The 15365-nt window shown below is 32.1% G+C and overlaps 6 protein-coding genes across 10 annotated transcripts in view; 4 read left to right on the forward strand and 2 right to left on the reverse strand.

The window, feature by feature from the left end:
- Positions 1-4439, forward strand: part of LOC115886792 — a 91305-nt gene extending 86866 nt beyond the window's left edge. For 2 of the 3 annotated variants that reach the window (XM_030906079.1, XM_030906078.1), the window contains exons 13-16: positions 750-1012; positions 1674-1824; positions 2770-2974; positions 4147-4439. In XM_030906079.1, coding sequence (XP_030761939.1) covers positions 750-1012; positions 1674-1824; positions 2770-2974; positions 4147-4301 — 774 coding nt within the window. In that variant the 3' untranslated portion in view covers positions 4302-4439. Of the gene's footprint in view, positions 1-749; positions 1013-1671; positions 1825-2769; positions 2975-4146 lie in introns of those variants that run through there. The other variant, XM_030906080.1, reaches the window with a different exon arrangement.
- Positions 4440-5839: 1400 nt separating this feature from the next.
- LOC115886778 (transmembrane emp24 domain-containing protein 5) lies at positions 5840-6712 on the reverse strand. The gene is made up of 3 exons (XM_030906062.1): positions 6466-6712; positions 6141-6407; positions 5840-6082 (listed from the first exon to the last, which is right to left on the reverse strand). The coding sequence occupies exons 1-3, from the start codon at positions 6685-6687 to the stop codon at positions 5849-5851; spliced, it is 723 nt and encodes a 240-aa protein (XP_030761922.1). The 5' UTR covers positions 6688-6712; the 3' UTR covers positions 5840-5848.
- A 342-nt stretch (positions 6713-7054) lies between these two features.
- On the forward strand, positions 7055-7799 carry LOC115886747 (biogenesis of lysosome-related organelles complex 1 subunit 1). The gene is made up of 3 exons (XM_030906021.1): positions 7055-7267; positions 7341-7413; positions 7473-7799. The coding sequence occupies exons 1-3, from the start codon at positions 7207-7209 to the stop codon at positions 7714-7716; spliced, it is 378 nt and encodes a 125-aa protein (XP_030761881.1). The 5' UTR covers positions 7055-7206; the 3' UTR covers positions 7717-7799.
- A 20-nt stretch (positions 7800-7819) lies between these two features.
- On the forward strand, positions 7820-9119 carry LOC115886745 (tRNA methyltransferase 10 homolog A-like). The gene is made up of 4 exons (XM_030906020.1): positions 7820-8304; positions 8362-8652; positions 8709-8814; positions 8892-9119. Exons 1-4 carry the CDS (start codon positions 7933-7935, stop codon positions 9023-9025), a joined length of 903 nt encoding a protein of 300 aa, XP_030761880.1. The 5' UTR covers positions 7820-7932; the 3' UTR covers positions 9026-9119.
- A 110-nt stretch (positions 9120-9229) lies between these two features.
- On the reverse strand, positions 9230-11082 carry LOC115886744. 3 transcript variants are annotated; one of them, XM_030906018.1, is made up of 6 exons: positions 10989-11082; positions 10513-10932; positions 10249-10450; positions 10007-10190; positions 9850-9954; positions 9230-9775 (listed from the first exon to the last, which is right to left on the reverse strand). In XM_030906018.1, the coding sequence occupies exons 2-6, from the start codon at positions 10692-10694 to the stop codon at positions 9333-9335; spliced, it is 1116 nt and encodes a 371-aa protein (XP_030761878.1). In that variant the 5' UTR covers positions 10695-10932; positions 10989-11082; the 3' UTR covers positions 9230-9332. The 3 variants fall into 3 exon arrangements, with proteins under 3 accessions (XP_030761878.1, XP_030761877.1, XP_030761879.1); XM_030906017.1 differs by having other exon boundaries at positions 10513-11010; XM_030906019.1 differs by having other exon boundaries at positions 9850-9948; positions 10513-11008.
- A 1095-nt stretch (positions 11083-12177) lies between these two features.
- LOC115886776 (proline-rich nuclear receptor coactivator 2) lies at positions 12178-14583 on the forward strand. The gene has a single exon (XM_030906060.1). It carries the CDS (start codon positions 12649-12651, stop codon positions 13021-13023), a length of 375 nt encoding a protein of 124 aa, XP_030761920.1. The 5' UTR covers positions 12178-12648; the 3' UTR covers positions 13024-14583.
- Positions 14584-15365: the final 782 nt, after the last annotated feature.

The raw sequence follows: 15365 nt of genomic DNA on the forward strand, positions 1-15365 counted from the left end.
TGTATCAGTGTCTATTATCACAGAGTATAATGTATAAATATGTCTATAAATATACAGATAAAAATCTTGTCCCTAATTCGTGGTACGAAAATTGTTTTTTACGACTATGAGCAAATTTTCTTGTGCACAAAAATAAACTCCCGTTTAAACAGCGTAATAACTGGGCCGGTCAGGCGCTGTGCACAATTTTAGAGGCCATAAGTGGGCGTGCTTGTGCGCGAACTAGTAACCTAACTAGTGCGCGACTCCAAAAATTGGAACCACGAAAAACAATGCTTCTGACGATGAGTTTATAATCTGTATGATCTGTGCTATTATAGACACTGATATGATTAGAATTAATACTCGTAATTGTTTTGGTTTGGTTTGGTTTGTTGTGTACAAATTTAAAATTAAAGTGAATACAAATAATATGTCGAATATGGATAATGTAGAAAGTGGCAACACTGCACGGTTTAGATACACCGCAGAGAAATATCAGGCGAATAAACAAGTGGCACTAAAAAGTTTTTTAAAATTTGCCGGAAAATGTCAAGAAAAATATAACATTTTCAGCATTTTTCGTACCGTTTTGGTTGAACAAGTACCATGAGTTTAGATTTAGTTTTTATTTTTTTTACTTTCTACATGATTAATAGCAGTTAAACACTGATTATGGCAAATAAATTTGATATTATTATTAATACTTTCGAGGTCGGTATTTATATATATACTATTTATTTAATATATACTATTTATTTAACTTTTAGATTGTTAGCCAGTGTAACGAAGCGGCAAGGAACAAAGAACGCGAAACCGAACTGAAAAAAATATCCAGACAGCTAGAGTTTCCTCAAAACGTGCCAATAACCCCCATTTTCATAACGGAAAGGTACTTGGTACGTTGTGGACCCGTTACTCATATCCAAACGCGTAACGAAGATACCAAATTGACATTTGGTAAGAGATGCGTTAAAAGCACCGTCCACCTGTTTTTGTTCAACGATCTTCTCATTGTGAGCAAAGAAAAAAGGTAAGATTATATCATACAATCGAAAAAAAACCGCATCACGGTAGCCTTTTAAATGAAAATCAGACACAATTTTTTACTTTTTTCTAAGTTAAATATTAATTTTTATGTTAATTTTTATTAAATAACATTTATAGAGGTTGTGGCCCAAGAAAAATTATCCTTATTTATTATTTCAAAGACTACTGTGACAGTTTTTTTTCGTTCATAGTGTGTATATGTATATTTTTGTCGTTATAAAATAAACAAAATAAATTGAAATAATGAACAATTTTGCGTAAGCGCAATTTTTTATGAAAATTTTTATTTGGGTACTTTAATTTGGTATGAATCTCAGAGAAATAAGTACACATAGAGGCGTCCAAACATGAATAATATTTAATTGAAATTAGAATAAAGTGATTCAGACAAAAATCTAAAATTTTCATTCCCACTTACGGCCTTTAGAAGTGGCGTTCGATTCGCCATATAATTTTGCATATAAAATGATAGCGATCTTCATGTCATAGCCATCGCTGATACCGTTTTTTTTTTCAAACATATTGTACTTCTTAATTTTGAATGCCATCTACACTATGTAGTTACACATATTTTATTTAAAAATCTAAAACAATCATTTTTCAACGCTGAAGATTTTATTGACAAAAAATTACTTGCTTTCTAGCGAAAATAGTTACAACGTCATGCACTACTGCCCAAGAAACTTAGTAGAATTAAATACGTCAGAGTTATTAGCTCCGCTAAAAGATACTCAAGGGAAGAACATGCTTTTGCTGACTGTTTTAGAAAACCAAAACGGAAAATCTGTCGAATTTGTAAGTATAAAATATTTTACAGTGTTTATAGGCTTGGGGCATTCTCCGCTAGTGCTGCCACCATCGGAAAATCCCGTAAACAACCGAGTTAAATAACACGCCGGCGCCGCCTGATTCAACTAATGTAGCGAGTATAGTTTTGTGTAGTTATACGCACCGGTTTTGCTATCTGGGTTGTAACGAACTTTTTTAAAGGTACATCATTACTATTTTAGAAGACGTTCATAAAAAAATTTAAGCACTAGTTTATTAAAAAGAAGTATACCACTAATATTGATTAAATTGTATTGGGCACTTTGTTTGCTCACTTGTTTCGTCGAACCAGGGGCGGATACAGGAATTATTTTAGGGGGGGGGCAAAATGAAAAGCAATGTAAGATATGCTTTTTAGGGTGCCATTTTTAACCCAAAAGCCTAATATTTTACACAATTCACAGGCTTTAGGGGGGGGGGCTCCATGGGCCCTCCCCCTGTATCCACCACTGCGTCGAACTGCCTGAATACATTTTTGCTGTAAATCAGATTGGTGTGATTATGTTGGAAAGCTGTAAAATGTTGTCCCGGGAGAGTGCTATTGTACCCAACAACCACGCAATTAGGGTTTCCGGAACCGGAGCTGTTTTGGGATTTCCCGGTTCTGAACCCTACACGCAATTCCCCCTTTTTCGTGTTGACATTTTTTCCAATTTCACTACCATTTGAAATTTATGACATATGACATAACCACTATTTCAATATTATTTCAATGAGATGAACATGACTGGTAATGTCTGGGTAACCGTGACGGAGTGAAATAAACTGATTTGGACAGTTCTGATTTCTGCCGTACGAGCGCTGATATCGGAATTTTAAAAATCGGTTAAAATGCACCAAGCCTAGGCCTAGGCTAAGTTTTAGCCCATAATTGCGAAAATTTAGCTAATTTTTTATCTCATAATATTCCAGTTACTATCCTGTAACTCGGAAAGCGACAAGGAAAGATGGATTGAAGCGCTAACTCCACCAAAGTCTCAAGATCCCGAAGAAACGTTGTACGAGGTGTGGGATTGCCCTCAGGTATCCGCAGTTCACAATTACACTGCCACTCAGCCCGACGAACTGTCACTAACCAAAGGGGATGTCATTAACGTTCTCCGAAAATTAGCTGACGGTAGGTATACAATTTATAGGAAAAATCATTAAAAGTTTAGTGTAAAACACGTTTAGTGATCGTTCAAAAACGTTATGTCATCATCATTTGTTAAATAGCATACTGGACACTTCATCTGCGTGGTCTCTATTTTAATGCAGGCGATAGAGATAAATATAAATGACCGGGTGACAGACAGAGAGACAATATAAAAAGCGACATACAGTGTTCACGGTTTTTACGTGTGTAGAAGTATTAATAATTATTAATAATTTTTAAAATAAACTATTTAAACAACTTTCATATATACTACTAAAACTATAAAAAAAAAATAAATATATATATATATATATATATATATATATATATATATATATATATATATATATATATATATATATATATATATATATATATATATATATATATATATATATATATATATATATATATATATATATGTTAAATATAATCTATTACAGTTGTAGTAAAACGAGTAACTAATTGTGAAAAATAAAATTCCAACTAGATGAACATTTTTCGCAAACGCCTAGTTGTGCGGTTTGAAGTTTTGATGCAAAATCCGGCAACACCGCGTAGTGGAAATCTAATAATAGTATCAACCCAACTTTTATCTCTTTTTAATACATTTGATTTTTCATTTAAGCTGTCTACATCACTGTCTTACACGTTAAAATCCAACCTAACCTAACCTAACCTAACCACGCAGTTACAATGACCAAATCGGTATACGTTTTAGGATGTGTCTGAGGTCAGTTCATACTGAGGTTCATACTGTTCAGAAAATTTTAAGTACGTTCCTAAATTATTGAGATAGTTCCGTTTTTATCAATTTCAAGTAGATAATATGTTAAACTTCATCCCTAGTTTTTTTCAATATAAACTTGAATGAAAAAAATTAAGGATATTCTGTACAATATGCACACTTTGAATCTTTGATACTCTCACTTTTAAAATGCCTCAAAAAATACATTTTTGGTGTAATTTAATAAAGTAAAACTGCTTTAATGCACTTTTTTGCAAGCAAATATTTGTGCAAGTGACTGTAACTACTGAATGGTGACTTTTCTGTAGGTTTAATTTACACAATTACAAAAAAAAAATACATCAACATTGTAAACGTTAAACATTATATTTACACGATATTTATGTTTTCGTTTTTTGTTGATTAGGTTGGTACCATGGTGAGAAGATTCGTAATGGTCAAATGGGGTGGTTCCCCGCCAATCACACAGTCGAAATAGCCAACATACACGTCAGAGCAAGAAACTTAAGACAACGTCACAAATTTTTGGCCTTTTCCGAAAATTATCTCAAGTCGAAATAGTCAAAATTTTATATATTTATATGATTTTTGTATAGGAGAATGAAGGAACTGATATATTGTACATTCTATTATTATATTTTCTTATTATTACACTTCAAGTGTCAAATGTATGTATATATAATATTTTATATTGAAAAATAAACATTTTATATAAAAAAAATATTTTCCTTTCCCAATACAGCATGTGACCACATGAAAAAGACATCACAGTATAGGCATAGAAATAATGAAACATCAAACATTATTAGATTAATGTTTTTATAGACTGCCTATATACATACCGGGTGAGTAAAAAAGCAAGTTCATAATTTCTTTCATTTTGAGGGTTACAAATCACACAAAAACTAGCAAAAACTGCAAACTAGGGTTGCCAACTTTCAAAACAAATAATAGAGGACGGGAGGGTAAAAAAGAGGCACAAGCAAACATTTTTTGAAACCTCGCCAAAATGTCTAGAATTTACCAAAAAGTTATGTCAACAGTATGCGATTGATGATCTTTCTTACTTTCTTAAAAATATTTTTACTCAAAACTTGTTGAAATAAAAAAAACATTTTCAACAAAACTTTTTTTTCGAAACATAAGCTAACAGTAAGTAAACATTAAATAGTTAAACATGTTTGTCGCTTCCACAAATATTTCTTGTGCGTAAATCTTTCTTCATTTTCTTTTCTGTACAAACAAGTGGGAGTAGTGAAAGACACAGATTAACAATTTTTTCAAGCATTGTGGCGATAGACAAATATTTTTTAGATTTTGAGTTTGGTTTGTGAAAAAGCGGACATTTTTAATACACGAGAGAAAAGAGGACAGTGAGATAAAAAAGAGGACTGTCCTCTGAGGGTGCATCCACACTATCCTAGAAAATCGGCGTATCGGCGTAACGACCTTGAAACAATTTCCAGTAATTCTATTGGCTGAAAAATTCATCTATCAAAAATTTAATCTGTCAAATTCATCTGTCAAAAATTTCAGCCAACAGAATTACCGGAAATTGTTTCAAGGTGGTTACGCCGATTCGCGTTTTCTAGGATAATGTGGATGCACCCTGAATTAGAGGACAGTTGGCAACCCTACTCCAAACCCCCTTTTTGCTATTTTTGGTATTGTATGTCTGATTTGTCTGATTGATGTTGAAAATTAAAATAACGTTCTAGATTTGTATTAAAATTTATTAAAAAATAAAAATAAAAATTATTGTTAGTATCAAAAAGTCTCTTATTTGCTCACAAATATTAATATTTCATTTTAAAAATGGAAATAAAACCTTTAAATGCAGAGAGAGTCAATCACAGATTATTAATAATACAGGCAAAACTACATTTGTATCAGTCATTGCCAATTTCTAAAGATTTTAGCTAAAAACCCAACTTAATATAAATATAATGTAGGTAAATATATGAAAATAAATTTCTGTTTTAACCTTAACAATGTATAAATATTTTAATAAAATATATATTCAAATGTCTTACAGACTTGGGTATACCCAAACTTGTCTTTCAATAGATCAGTTTTTTTTTTCAGAAAAACTCTTTAGAAAAGTGAATTTATATACGAGATTTACTATAACCACTTCCGGTCTTAATGTCAAACAATTTTCTTACAAAATAAACTTGAACAACAGTAGCAGCAGCTATTACAACAATTTGAATTAAAGACCAACGTACCACATATTTGTTGTTAGCTTCTAACAAGTTCATATCCCAAGCCTCTCTGCCCCTTGTATGATGTTGGTACTGCAACATATGATTGATATTCTTTTCAACATCAGTAATTGAAGCCTAAAAAGTATGTATTTATTAAATTAAATTCATATAAGCCTCTTTTATGTGTCACTACCGTAAAGTTTTCCATATTCATATTCAATTCCTCAACTTCCTTGGTGTATTTCTCCCACAAGTCATATCGAACAACTGTTAAATAGATATTTACCAGCTTGCCTGCAAACTTGGAGAACTGATTGTCGATACATACAGAGTAGTAGCCTCCTTCACCAACAACTTGCTCTTGATATTCACTATTGGACTTCCATTGATAAGGATGAACTATTTGGCCCTGAGGATTTCTAACAGCAAATCCGGCCATACCATCACCACCACGTACTACCTAATCACGTTAAATGGAAGTAGCTAAAACTGTATTACCTTAAAAGAAACTGAAATACCTGAAAGCTGGCATAAAAAGTAGCTCCAGGATTAACATATTGAAAGTAACAGTCCTCTTTTCCTGGGTCTATATGGACCTTGTAATCCATTGCAACGGCTGGAAGGTCTTCGTACCACGGTGCTGTAGGAGATGTAGATAAAACATATTTAATATTCAAAAAACTGAGGAAAAATAAAAAAAAATTGCAACTGAACGTGGCATCACCTACAAAGCTTGCCATGTTTATGAAAAATTTACGCAACCCAAAAAACACAGATTTTACCTTGAAATTTAGATTGCAAAATGATGGGAAGTTGTAAGGATGAGAAGTATAAAAATATATCGATACAATAATATTTTGAAACTGAATTATTAGATGATAACTTTTTGGGAAATATAGAGAGAAAAAAATTACCTAATGCCAAACATATATGGAAATAAATTACTATAAAAAATCACAGGAAATGAAAGTATTCTTGTTTTCAAAAAATTGTTTTTTACACGTCGAAAACCAGTTTTTCTTCCCGTCCCTGTCTGGACCCGAGTATATATCGATATATTTATTATATCGATAAATTCATGCCATTCCTAACCAGATTGACACATTTAAAACAATTTAAAATCTGTGTTTAAAATTTAAAGGACACCGAGAGCCGGAGATAAGAGATCAATATTTTTGTTTTGATTGTGGTGATATCTGTTTATTTTATAGTTATCTAAAATCTAAAAAAGCATTTTCTAATACGTTTTAATCATTACCATGTTATCGTCTATGGTAAAAGAACATCATGCAAAACAGAGCGTCAAAAAAGAAATACAAGGTACGTTTTGTTAAGCTGAGCTACACACCCGTTTATTGTTTAATAAAATATTAATAACTTGCCATTAATTCAGAAACTAAACGAAAGGAAGCTTGTGCTGCAGCTAGTGATTTGACCCATGCCTTAGTTGATCATCTGAACGTTGGGTAAACTTATAATTTTTACCTGTATACAGTTGTAAAAATTAATAAATTTCTTGTTTTAGAGTCGCTCAGGCCTATCTCAACCAAAAGAAATTAGATGCAGAGGCAAAGCAGCTTCATTCCAGCGCATTAGCTTTTTCTAAGCAAACCCAGCAATGGTTAAATTTGGTAGATTCATTTAGTGGTGCTCTAAAAGAATTGGGTGATGTTGAAAATTGGGCCAAAATAATTGAAGGAGATGTACGAACGATTACAACTGCCTTGGAAATAGTCTACAAAAATTATCAGGACCAAAATAATCCCTAATGTATATTTAAGTTATGCCTTTTCCATAATATGTGTTAATTGATAAGTTCCTTTAATAAATTATGTATTGTTTTTATTTTGAATTTTGACGTTTTAATTTTGACTTGTGAATGACACGAAGTTTGAGGTTAAGTTGGTTTAAATATTACAATTTTTCAAAATTATTCTAACATATTGATTTGAAAGTAAAAATTATGCAATAATATCTTCTTAAGGATGTCTGAAAATACAGAAAATATAGCAAATACCCATAGTGAATCCGGGGAAATTGCACCAGCTCAAACCGAAGCTAAGGAAGTTGAATTAACCAATTTACCACATGTTGAATTGTTTAATGGTATTGAAATATCTAAACTAACTAAACGGCAGACGAAGAAATATAAGAAATATCTTAAATGGGAGGAAAATAAGAAAGAAAGAAGAGCTAAACAAAAGGAGAAATTAAAAGCAAAAAAAGAGTATGCCCGACTTCATAATATTAAAATCACCGACAACAAACCATTATTATTAAAAAATACAATGGATAAGAGTCCCTGTAAGATTTCAATATGTATAGATTTAAGTTGGTCGGATTTAATGACAGACAAGGTGGCGCAAAGTAAGAGCTTCTTTATAAACGAATGTATTGGTCATTTAGGGTTTTAGGATATGAACAAAGCTATCAAGCAAGTTATTAGAATTTACGCAGAAAACAGAAGGGCTAAAGCACCTATGCAACTTCATTTAACCACATTCGTTGGCAAAAATAAAGAGGTCATACGGAAACACGGTGGATCGGAAAAATGGGATGTAAACTTTCATGAAAGTCATTACATGGATATCTTTCCCAAAGATCGATTGATTTATTTGACCAGTGATAGTACGAATGTAATTCAAAAGTTAGAAGATGACAAAGTTTATATTATCGGTGGGTTAGTTGACCACAATGCACATAAGGTAAATAGAATTTTGGTACCTATTATTTTAAAGAATATAATAAATATAATTTTTAGGGAATATGTTATAAAAAGGCCGTAGAGGAAGGTATATCACATGGTCAGTTACCAATTGGAGAATACTTTAAATTAAAACAAAGAAAAGTTTTAACTATCAATCAAGGTACTGTTTATGAAATATACAGAGTGACTCAAAGATCTGAAAACACTTTTATTAATAACCTTAACATTTAATTCTAGTATTTGAGATACTTTTGAGGGTTAGTGAAGGAAAATCATTTAAAGAAGCCATTGAAATAAATCTTCCAAAGAGAAAAGATGTTTTATTAATCAATAAAACTGAGAAAGCTTCACAGGAACCAATATCTACATAAAACTTTATGTTTGTGAATGTAAAGCAAGTAAATAGTAAATTATTTATATAAAAATAAATTTTATGTTTAATAAAAATAAAACCCCACATGGCTAAAACTATATATTTATTCTTAAAGCTATTAGCATCAGATATCAATAAATAAGTCCTTTAAATGTCTACAAGTGCATCACTAAACTAAAGGTTTCAATCAAAAATATTCCTCTATTCACATTATTTAGGTTTATTTATTGCTTAAATAAAAAATAAAATCCTTTTTTAAGTTGTGAGTATACTGAAATCCTAAAGTAAATTAATAGGATATATTATTAATCATCTTCACTAGAAACATAATCAATAATTTCAAAATCACTACTATCATCACTTTCACTATTGCGCACTTTCTTTGCCGGTTGTTTTTCTCTACCGATTCCAGAATATAAGATATTTGCAAGAACATTTTCACTTACAGACGACATGACGCTGCTGATTATTTTCTCCAAACCTTCGGTTTCTTTCTGTTCTTTGGGAAATGCAAGGCCCTTAGAAAAATGCTCTTCTTCTGATGAACTGGTATTGAAATGATCAGAGTCGAATTGTATATCCTTGTTATCTGATTCAGAATCGCTAGATAATTCACTTTTTAACATCTTATTATGTGAAGAACGGTTTGGTATTAAATCTTCTTCTTCCAGATCTTTTTCTGTTCCAGCAATCTCCATATATGATGGCATTGCAGTAATCCCACTTACAAAACTGTTTGTAACTGAGTCTAAAATTGTAATATTACATAAATATGTAACTATTTATAGTGAAGGAATATATTTTAAATATAAAAAGTCTCACCTGCAGTACGGTCTGTTAGTAAACTTTCCAGATCAGCTTCACGTCTTGAAAAATCTTTTCCTTGTATGAAGGGAATTAATTCATCCTCTGCTAAAACATCTAAAACTAAACTTATTACAATCTTTTAAAAGACACGTATAGTAATAATAATAATTACTTTTAGGCGTGCTTAAACTATTTAAGAAGTATTTTAATTTTTCAGTTGTATCTTCAGGAAGGAGTTGAATGCCCTTAGGTATACAAAAGGGCATAAACAATAGCACCATACACAAGGTAATTCCAGACATACTTAATGAAATTATTCGCATTGTAAGAAAAAATAGCACCATGAAGCATGTGAACTGAAAGAAATTATTTTAGTAAATTATATATTGTTTTATGAATAAAACAACTTTATACCATTACGGGGCTGTCTCTGTGTAAACATTGCAGCATGTCAGTTATTTTAGAAATTCCGTTCTTAATTTCTTTAACAAGATAGGCATATTCTCCTTTATACTCTGCGTATAACTGTTCCCTACATCTGGTGTCGTAAACAAAAATAAAACTAAGAACCAGAAAGAATATTCCATAAAACTTTATATCAAAGGTTAAGACTGTTCTAAAAATAAATAATGACATTGCCTTTTTGTACCAATAATTACAAAATAAATAACAACTTACAGGGCAAAAATGTTGAAGACACAAAATGCTTTTAATGTTGAATGTGGGTCATTCCAACTTAAAATTTTAAGTATTTCTTCTAAATATACATCCATCAGCCCTATCTCAGCAGCAGGAATTGCTTTAGGCGCAGTTGCGAAAAATTTGCTGATATAATTTTTTACTGGAGTAATAACAAACATAATTGAAATGTTTGATTAAAAAACAAATTACACACGAGTCCAACTGAACGGCTATTCAAAATACCTCATCTATTTTGATCAATCGTTACGAAATTATGATATTTGTAAACAAAGAACACAACACGTGAGATTTAGCAATTGATTCAACATCTCATTGGTGGATCTACTGCGCATTTTTTTTTTCATTTTTGAAATGACTTTCCTTCGATTGTCATCTTTCTGAAAAGATGTAGGTATGCTGAAAAGTCAACAAAAAGGTATAATCACAGAAAAGAAATGGTTTGCTATTCTCACTTTTTTTGCGAGTTTTGGCGAGGCTGAAGTGTATTCTTGGTCCATAGCTTAGATTAAGAATAAAAAGTCCATAGGTTATCTCTCTCTATAACTTAAGAAATGAACAGAGAAAGACATATACATATTAGAGCGGAGTCACACCTGGCCGAATATATACAGCGTGCTATCAGCGTGCTCAAATAAAAAGGCAACGTCAGGGATGTGTCTGGAAATTAATGGCAGCTGATCGTGATTTATTTGAAATCACCTGTATAGATATCAATGTGCTGTATAGTCATGTTTAGTATTAAAATGAGGGATCGGCGTTTGCACGCCTTTGGCTTTAAGGCCACAGCTGTCTGGGCTATCTTATTCGCCTTTACCAAACCTTTACTTAGTCACCCCCAGACAGCCCCAGAGAATAGGTACATTGTATCCCTTCTATTTCTTTGGTACATTGTCACCACCAATTGTCACCACTCACGCTTCGTCTTACGTGGGCGACAAAAGCAGGCGATGCGAGCGACGTGACCTTATCAAAAAACCTTTTCTTATAAGTTTCTTATAAACAATTAATATTTTTAATGAAACTTATGAATTAGCTCTGTTATTTATGCTTATGAAGGTGTCCTGCTGCCGACGCAGGACGATTTCAGAAGAAAAGGGTGTTTGAAAAAACACTTGTCGCTCGCATCGCCCGCTTTTGTCGCCCACGTAGGACGAAGCGTTAGTTCACTTTTCACGACAACACGTTCAAACCTTTTGCGAAAAAAATTTTTCCAGCAGTTGAAAGAATTTGTAAATGTATTGTTTTGTGTTTTTTACAAAGCGCTAACGCAATAAATCCGGTATAGATCCTAAACTTGTCCTATTTAATTTTTCTTTTGTGCTTTAAACAAATTTGACGTGTATTTTTCGGCAAAGCCCAAAAGAGGAGGAAAGTCCAGAGCAAGGTCCAGCGATACAGAATCTCTGGTAATTGGTAAACAAATTAGGTATACCGAAATTTAGGTTCAGTATCGCCCCTAGCGGGAAATAATAAATGTCTTTCTACATCAGAATATTATGCCCATCCTTTATCGAGTTTAATATAAATCTGAAGAGATGGCGCCACCATGTGACCTTCGGGTATTTCCGAGTAGCTTTCGCTGAATTCTCGGGTTTTCTAGATATAGGATTGGTCAGAATTACGAAACAAGTATTTATCGATTAGTTACGTAGTCGTGACGTACCTCACGTTTCACGTATTTTTATTGTGACTCGAATATGTTTTTCAGTAGAAATGGTTGTGAAGCGAATTTGGAAAGTGTAGCCAAGGTGTTTTAATGGTGATATTTAGTGAATTTTGCGTTCAAAAGCAATCAGACAGTGGGTGAGTTGAAAGTAGAATATTTGTGCCAATGCTTGGACGAATAGAGGAGTATAAATGTCCCAAATAGTAATTACGGTATTGCATATGGCGGTGACGAATTGTTCTTTGTTTTGGTTACAAGTTGCGTCCATTTTGTGAGAGCAAAATTTGCGCCGTATTTCTTGGAGTTTTTAAGCGCAAAATTCATGCCCCTGGCTTGTGATAATTTAAAGTATAAACGAAATATCAACTTAGAAAGGGTACCAGCGGACTTTAAAGCTTGTTCTGCCATCGATCTGTTTACATTTCCGCTCTTGTCTAAACGTAATCATGGCGATGACAAAGAGAAGCGACGTAGGTGGCAAGATAGTCTCCCAGGCTAAGGCGAAAACTGCTAAATACCCAAAGTACACTCCCCAGGACTCGCCAGCACAGTGCAAGTCCCCATCAAGACTGTCTCCAGTTAAAGGAGCTGAACTCAGCCCAAGATCTCCATTAGGGCTGTTAGCGGGCCATTATGCAGGCTGTAAATTTACCGAGCCCCCATCAGCTTCGGCTCTGCCCCTGCCCCCTCAGCACTGGATGCACGCCAATCAATCTGTGATGTTGCCTTTTCATGCTGCCACGGGTATATCATCAATGGCTGTTAACCAACATCTTGACTTTACGCAACAGCTCAAATTGTTGCTCAAGGTTCAGGCTTGATTCGGGGAGAGACAAACGTACAGAAAAAAAGACATTTATCTTTATACAAACATATATTTTTATGATGAGTGAACCGCTGAGAAATCATAACTAATCTTAGGTACTGTTGGTAGCGAGTGAACACGACAATACTATGAAGTTATAAAGAGGAGATATATTAAAAAAGCAACTATACTTATAATAAGTTTTTGGAACTATAGAATTATTAAGGCCTAATAGTTACTTTAAGGTCATTAAGAAAAAAATTAAATCAAACTCATACCTGTTGATTGTCCTGTTCAGCCGCCCTGTGATATGCGTCCGGCAAGTGTAACTTGTCCTCGCAATAGTTTTTAGGAATCTAGACTGTAGTGTTTAAAAAAATAATTTAGTCTATTTCTAAATGTGATTTTTTTGTTTTTATTGTTGAAGAGAAAAAATGAAGAAAATTGTAAGAAAGATATTTGAGTTTTGTAAAAGAGAGCAATGCTCAAATCAGTGTGTGATAAATGTTAGAAGTTATGATTGATTGTGTTACTGGCCAAGCAGCGTCAGTCTTTTTTAAGCCTTCGTCGGCCACCTCGTTGCTTCGCCTTTAGCCCGTTTTAGGGCCAGTACTGATTTTTGGGGCGAAGCACCGAAGTAGTACGACTAGGGCCATAAACAAAGCTTTAACTAGCGTTAGTGTAATAGGTATTACTATTATTATTATGTATTTTTCGACTCTATCACAAATCTTAATTTCTAGCAGTTCAAACTTTGATGTGATGGTGTTTGGCCACCAAAATATAAATATATCTAATAAAATCGTCAATTAAGACGCATATTTTTGTTAAAATGAAGTACAAAGTTGTATCATTTTTGACATTTCATGATATTGTATTTTACCTCTGTAATTTTATTGGGTTGAAGCAAAATTCTTATTCTGAAATTCCACTTAATTTTATGTTATTTTTTTTATTTACTGGAGTTCCTAAGCATATATCACAATGATTGTGTTAAGTGCAATATATTCTGTTAAAAAAATGATCAGAAATATTTTGTGAATTTCTCTTTAGTTATTAGAGATTCTAATTTTTCTGTTTGTGTTTTTGGAAAAAAGCATTTTATTTTTTTTAGTTCGACGACAAAATTATCAAAAAACAAGTTCATGTTTATTTTTAATTTTCATTTGGGTCTTTTTCAAGTGTAATTATTAGGATCTCTAGTAATATTTTTTTTTAGTTTTTAAGGTATTTTTTGATTAGAATCTCAGATCTCACAGTATCCACAATTGATTGTCAGTTGGTTCAAAATTTTAAAATTGTAAAAGTATTTCATCTCCATCCTCTATCTGTGATACCTTGATCCCTTTCCCTAAATTCCTTCCTATATTTTCCTATACGATTTTTTGTAAATTTTGTAATTTATTTCCATATCAGTATTTGTATTTGTTGTATCTTCAAACAACTTTTAATCATTAGAATGACCATCGAAATTTGCTGATATGGAAATTTTATTGTTTTTCTCATATTTTATTGTAATGATCCTTTCTATCCTATCCTAGTCTCCTCCTTTTCCCGGGGTTCACACCCCACCAAATATTTCATAAAAAAAAGAAATCCGTTTTAACTGTAAAACGAGTAAAAAAGGTTTATTAACAGTAAGGGTAAGTATATAATCAGTTATTAATGGTAAGTTAGTAATCAAGATATATGTTTCAAATTTGTGCTATATTATTTCTGGCTTTTTTATATAATTATCATTTATTCAAATTAAAAAAAAACACTTTCCATTATTGATAAATGTAAAAACTTCTATCTTCTGGCGTTTAGCTTCCAAAATGTAAATCCTAAAAAAATATGAAGACTCCTATTATTGTAAAAATCGAATACAAAATTGTATCATTTTTGACATTTCATGAGATTTTATTTTACTTCTGTAATTTTACTGGTTTGAAGCAAAATTCTTATTCTGAAATTCCACTTAATTTTATGTTATTTTTTTTATTTACTGGAGTTCCTAAGCATATATCACAATGATTGTGTTAAGTGCAATATATTCTGTTAAAAAAATGATCAGAAATATTTTGTGAATTTCTCTTTAGTTATTAGAGATTCTAAATTTTCTGTTTGTGTTTTTGGAAAAAAGCATTTTATTTTTTTTTAGTTCGACGACAAAATTATCAAAAAACAAGTTCATGTTTATTTTTAATTATCATTTGAGTCTTTTTCAAGTGTAATTATTAGATTATTAGGATCTCTAGTAATATTTTTTTTAGTTTTTAAGGTATTTTTTGATTAGAATCTCAGATCTCACAGTATCCACAATTGATTGTCAGTTGGTTAAAAATTTTAAAATTGTAAAATTATTTCATCTCCATC

The sequence above is a fragment of the Sitophilus oryzae genome, unplaced genomic scaffold (genome assembly GCF_002938485.1).
Source record: "Sitophilus oryzae breed Bouriz unplaced genomic scaffold, Soryzae_2.0 scaffold_496_pilon_pilon, whole genome shotgun sequence".
Classification (NCBI taxonomy): domain Eukaryota; kingdom Metazoa; phylum Arthropoda; class Insecta; order Coleoptera; family Curculionidae; genus Sitophilus; species Sitophilus oryzae.

Excerpts from the sequence above, each read along its gene's own strand:
- LOC115886747 (XM_030906021.1), top strand. The coding sequence starts at position 7,207 with ATGTTATCGTCTATGGTAAAAGAACATCATGCAAAACAGAGCGTCAAA. Across the intron at positions 7,268-7,340 it reads CGTCAAAAAAGAAATACAAG|AAACTAAACGAAAGGAAGCT; the intron begins GTACGTTTTGTT and ends CCATTAATTCAG. Across the intron at positions 7,414-7,472 it reads GTTGATCATCTGAACGTTGG|AGTCGCTCAGGCCTATCTCA; the intron begins GTAAACTTATAA and ends TTCTTGTTTTAG.
- LOC115886776 (XM_030906060.1), top strand. The coding sequence starts at position 12,649 with ATGGCGATGACAAAGAGAAGCGACGTAGGTGGCAAGATAGTCTCCCAG.
- LOC115886745 (XM_030906020.1), top strand. The coding sequence starts at position 7,933 with ATGTCTGAAAATACAGAAAATATAGCAAATACCCATAGTGAATCCGGG. Across the intron at positions 8,305-8,361 it reads CGGATTTAATGACAGACAAG|GATATGAACAAAGCTATCAA; the intron begins GTGGCGCAAAGT and ends TTAGGGTTTTAG. Across the intron at positions 8,653-8,708 it reads TTGACCACAATGCACATAAG|GGAATATGTTATAAAAAGGC; the intron begins GTAAATAGAATT and ends TATAATTTTTAG.
- LOC115886778 (XM_030906062.1), bottom strand. The coding sequence starts at position 6,687 with ATGGCAAGCTTTGTAGGTGATGCCACGTTCAGTTGCAATTTTTTTTTA. Across the intron at positions 6,408-6,465 it reads CTTTTTATGCCAGCTTTCAG|GTAGTACGTGGTGGTGATGG; the intron begins GTATTTCAGTTT and ends TAACGTGATTAG. Across the intron at positions 6,083-6,140 it reads TGAATATGGAAAACTTTACG|GCTTCAATTACTGATGTTGA; the intron begins GTAGTGACACAT and ends CATACTTTTTAG.
- LOC115886744 (XM_030906018.1), bottom strand. The coding sequence starts at position 10,694 with ATGTTTGTTATTACTCCAGTAAAAAATTATATCAGCAAATTTTTCGCA. Across the intron at positions 10,191-10,248 it reads ACAGAGACAGCCCCGTAATG|TTCACATGCTTCATGGTGCT; the intron begins GTATAAAGTTGT and ends AATTTCTTTCAG. Across the intron at positions 9,776-9,849 it reads ACTAACAGACCGTACTGCAG|ACTCAGTTACAAACAGTTTT; the intron begins GTGAGACTTTTT and ends TTACAATTTTAG.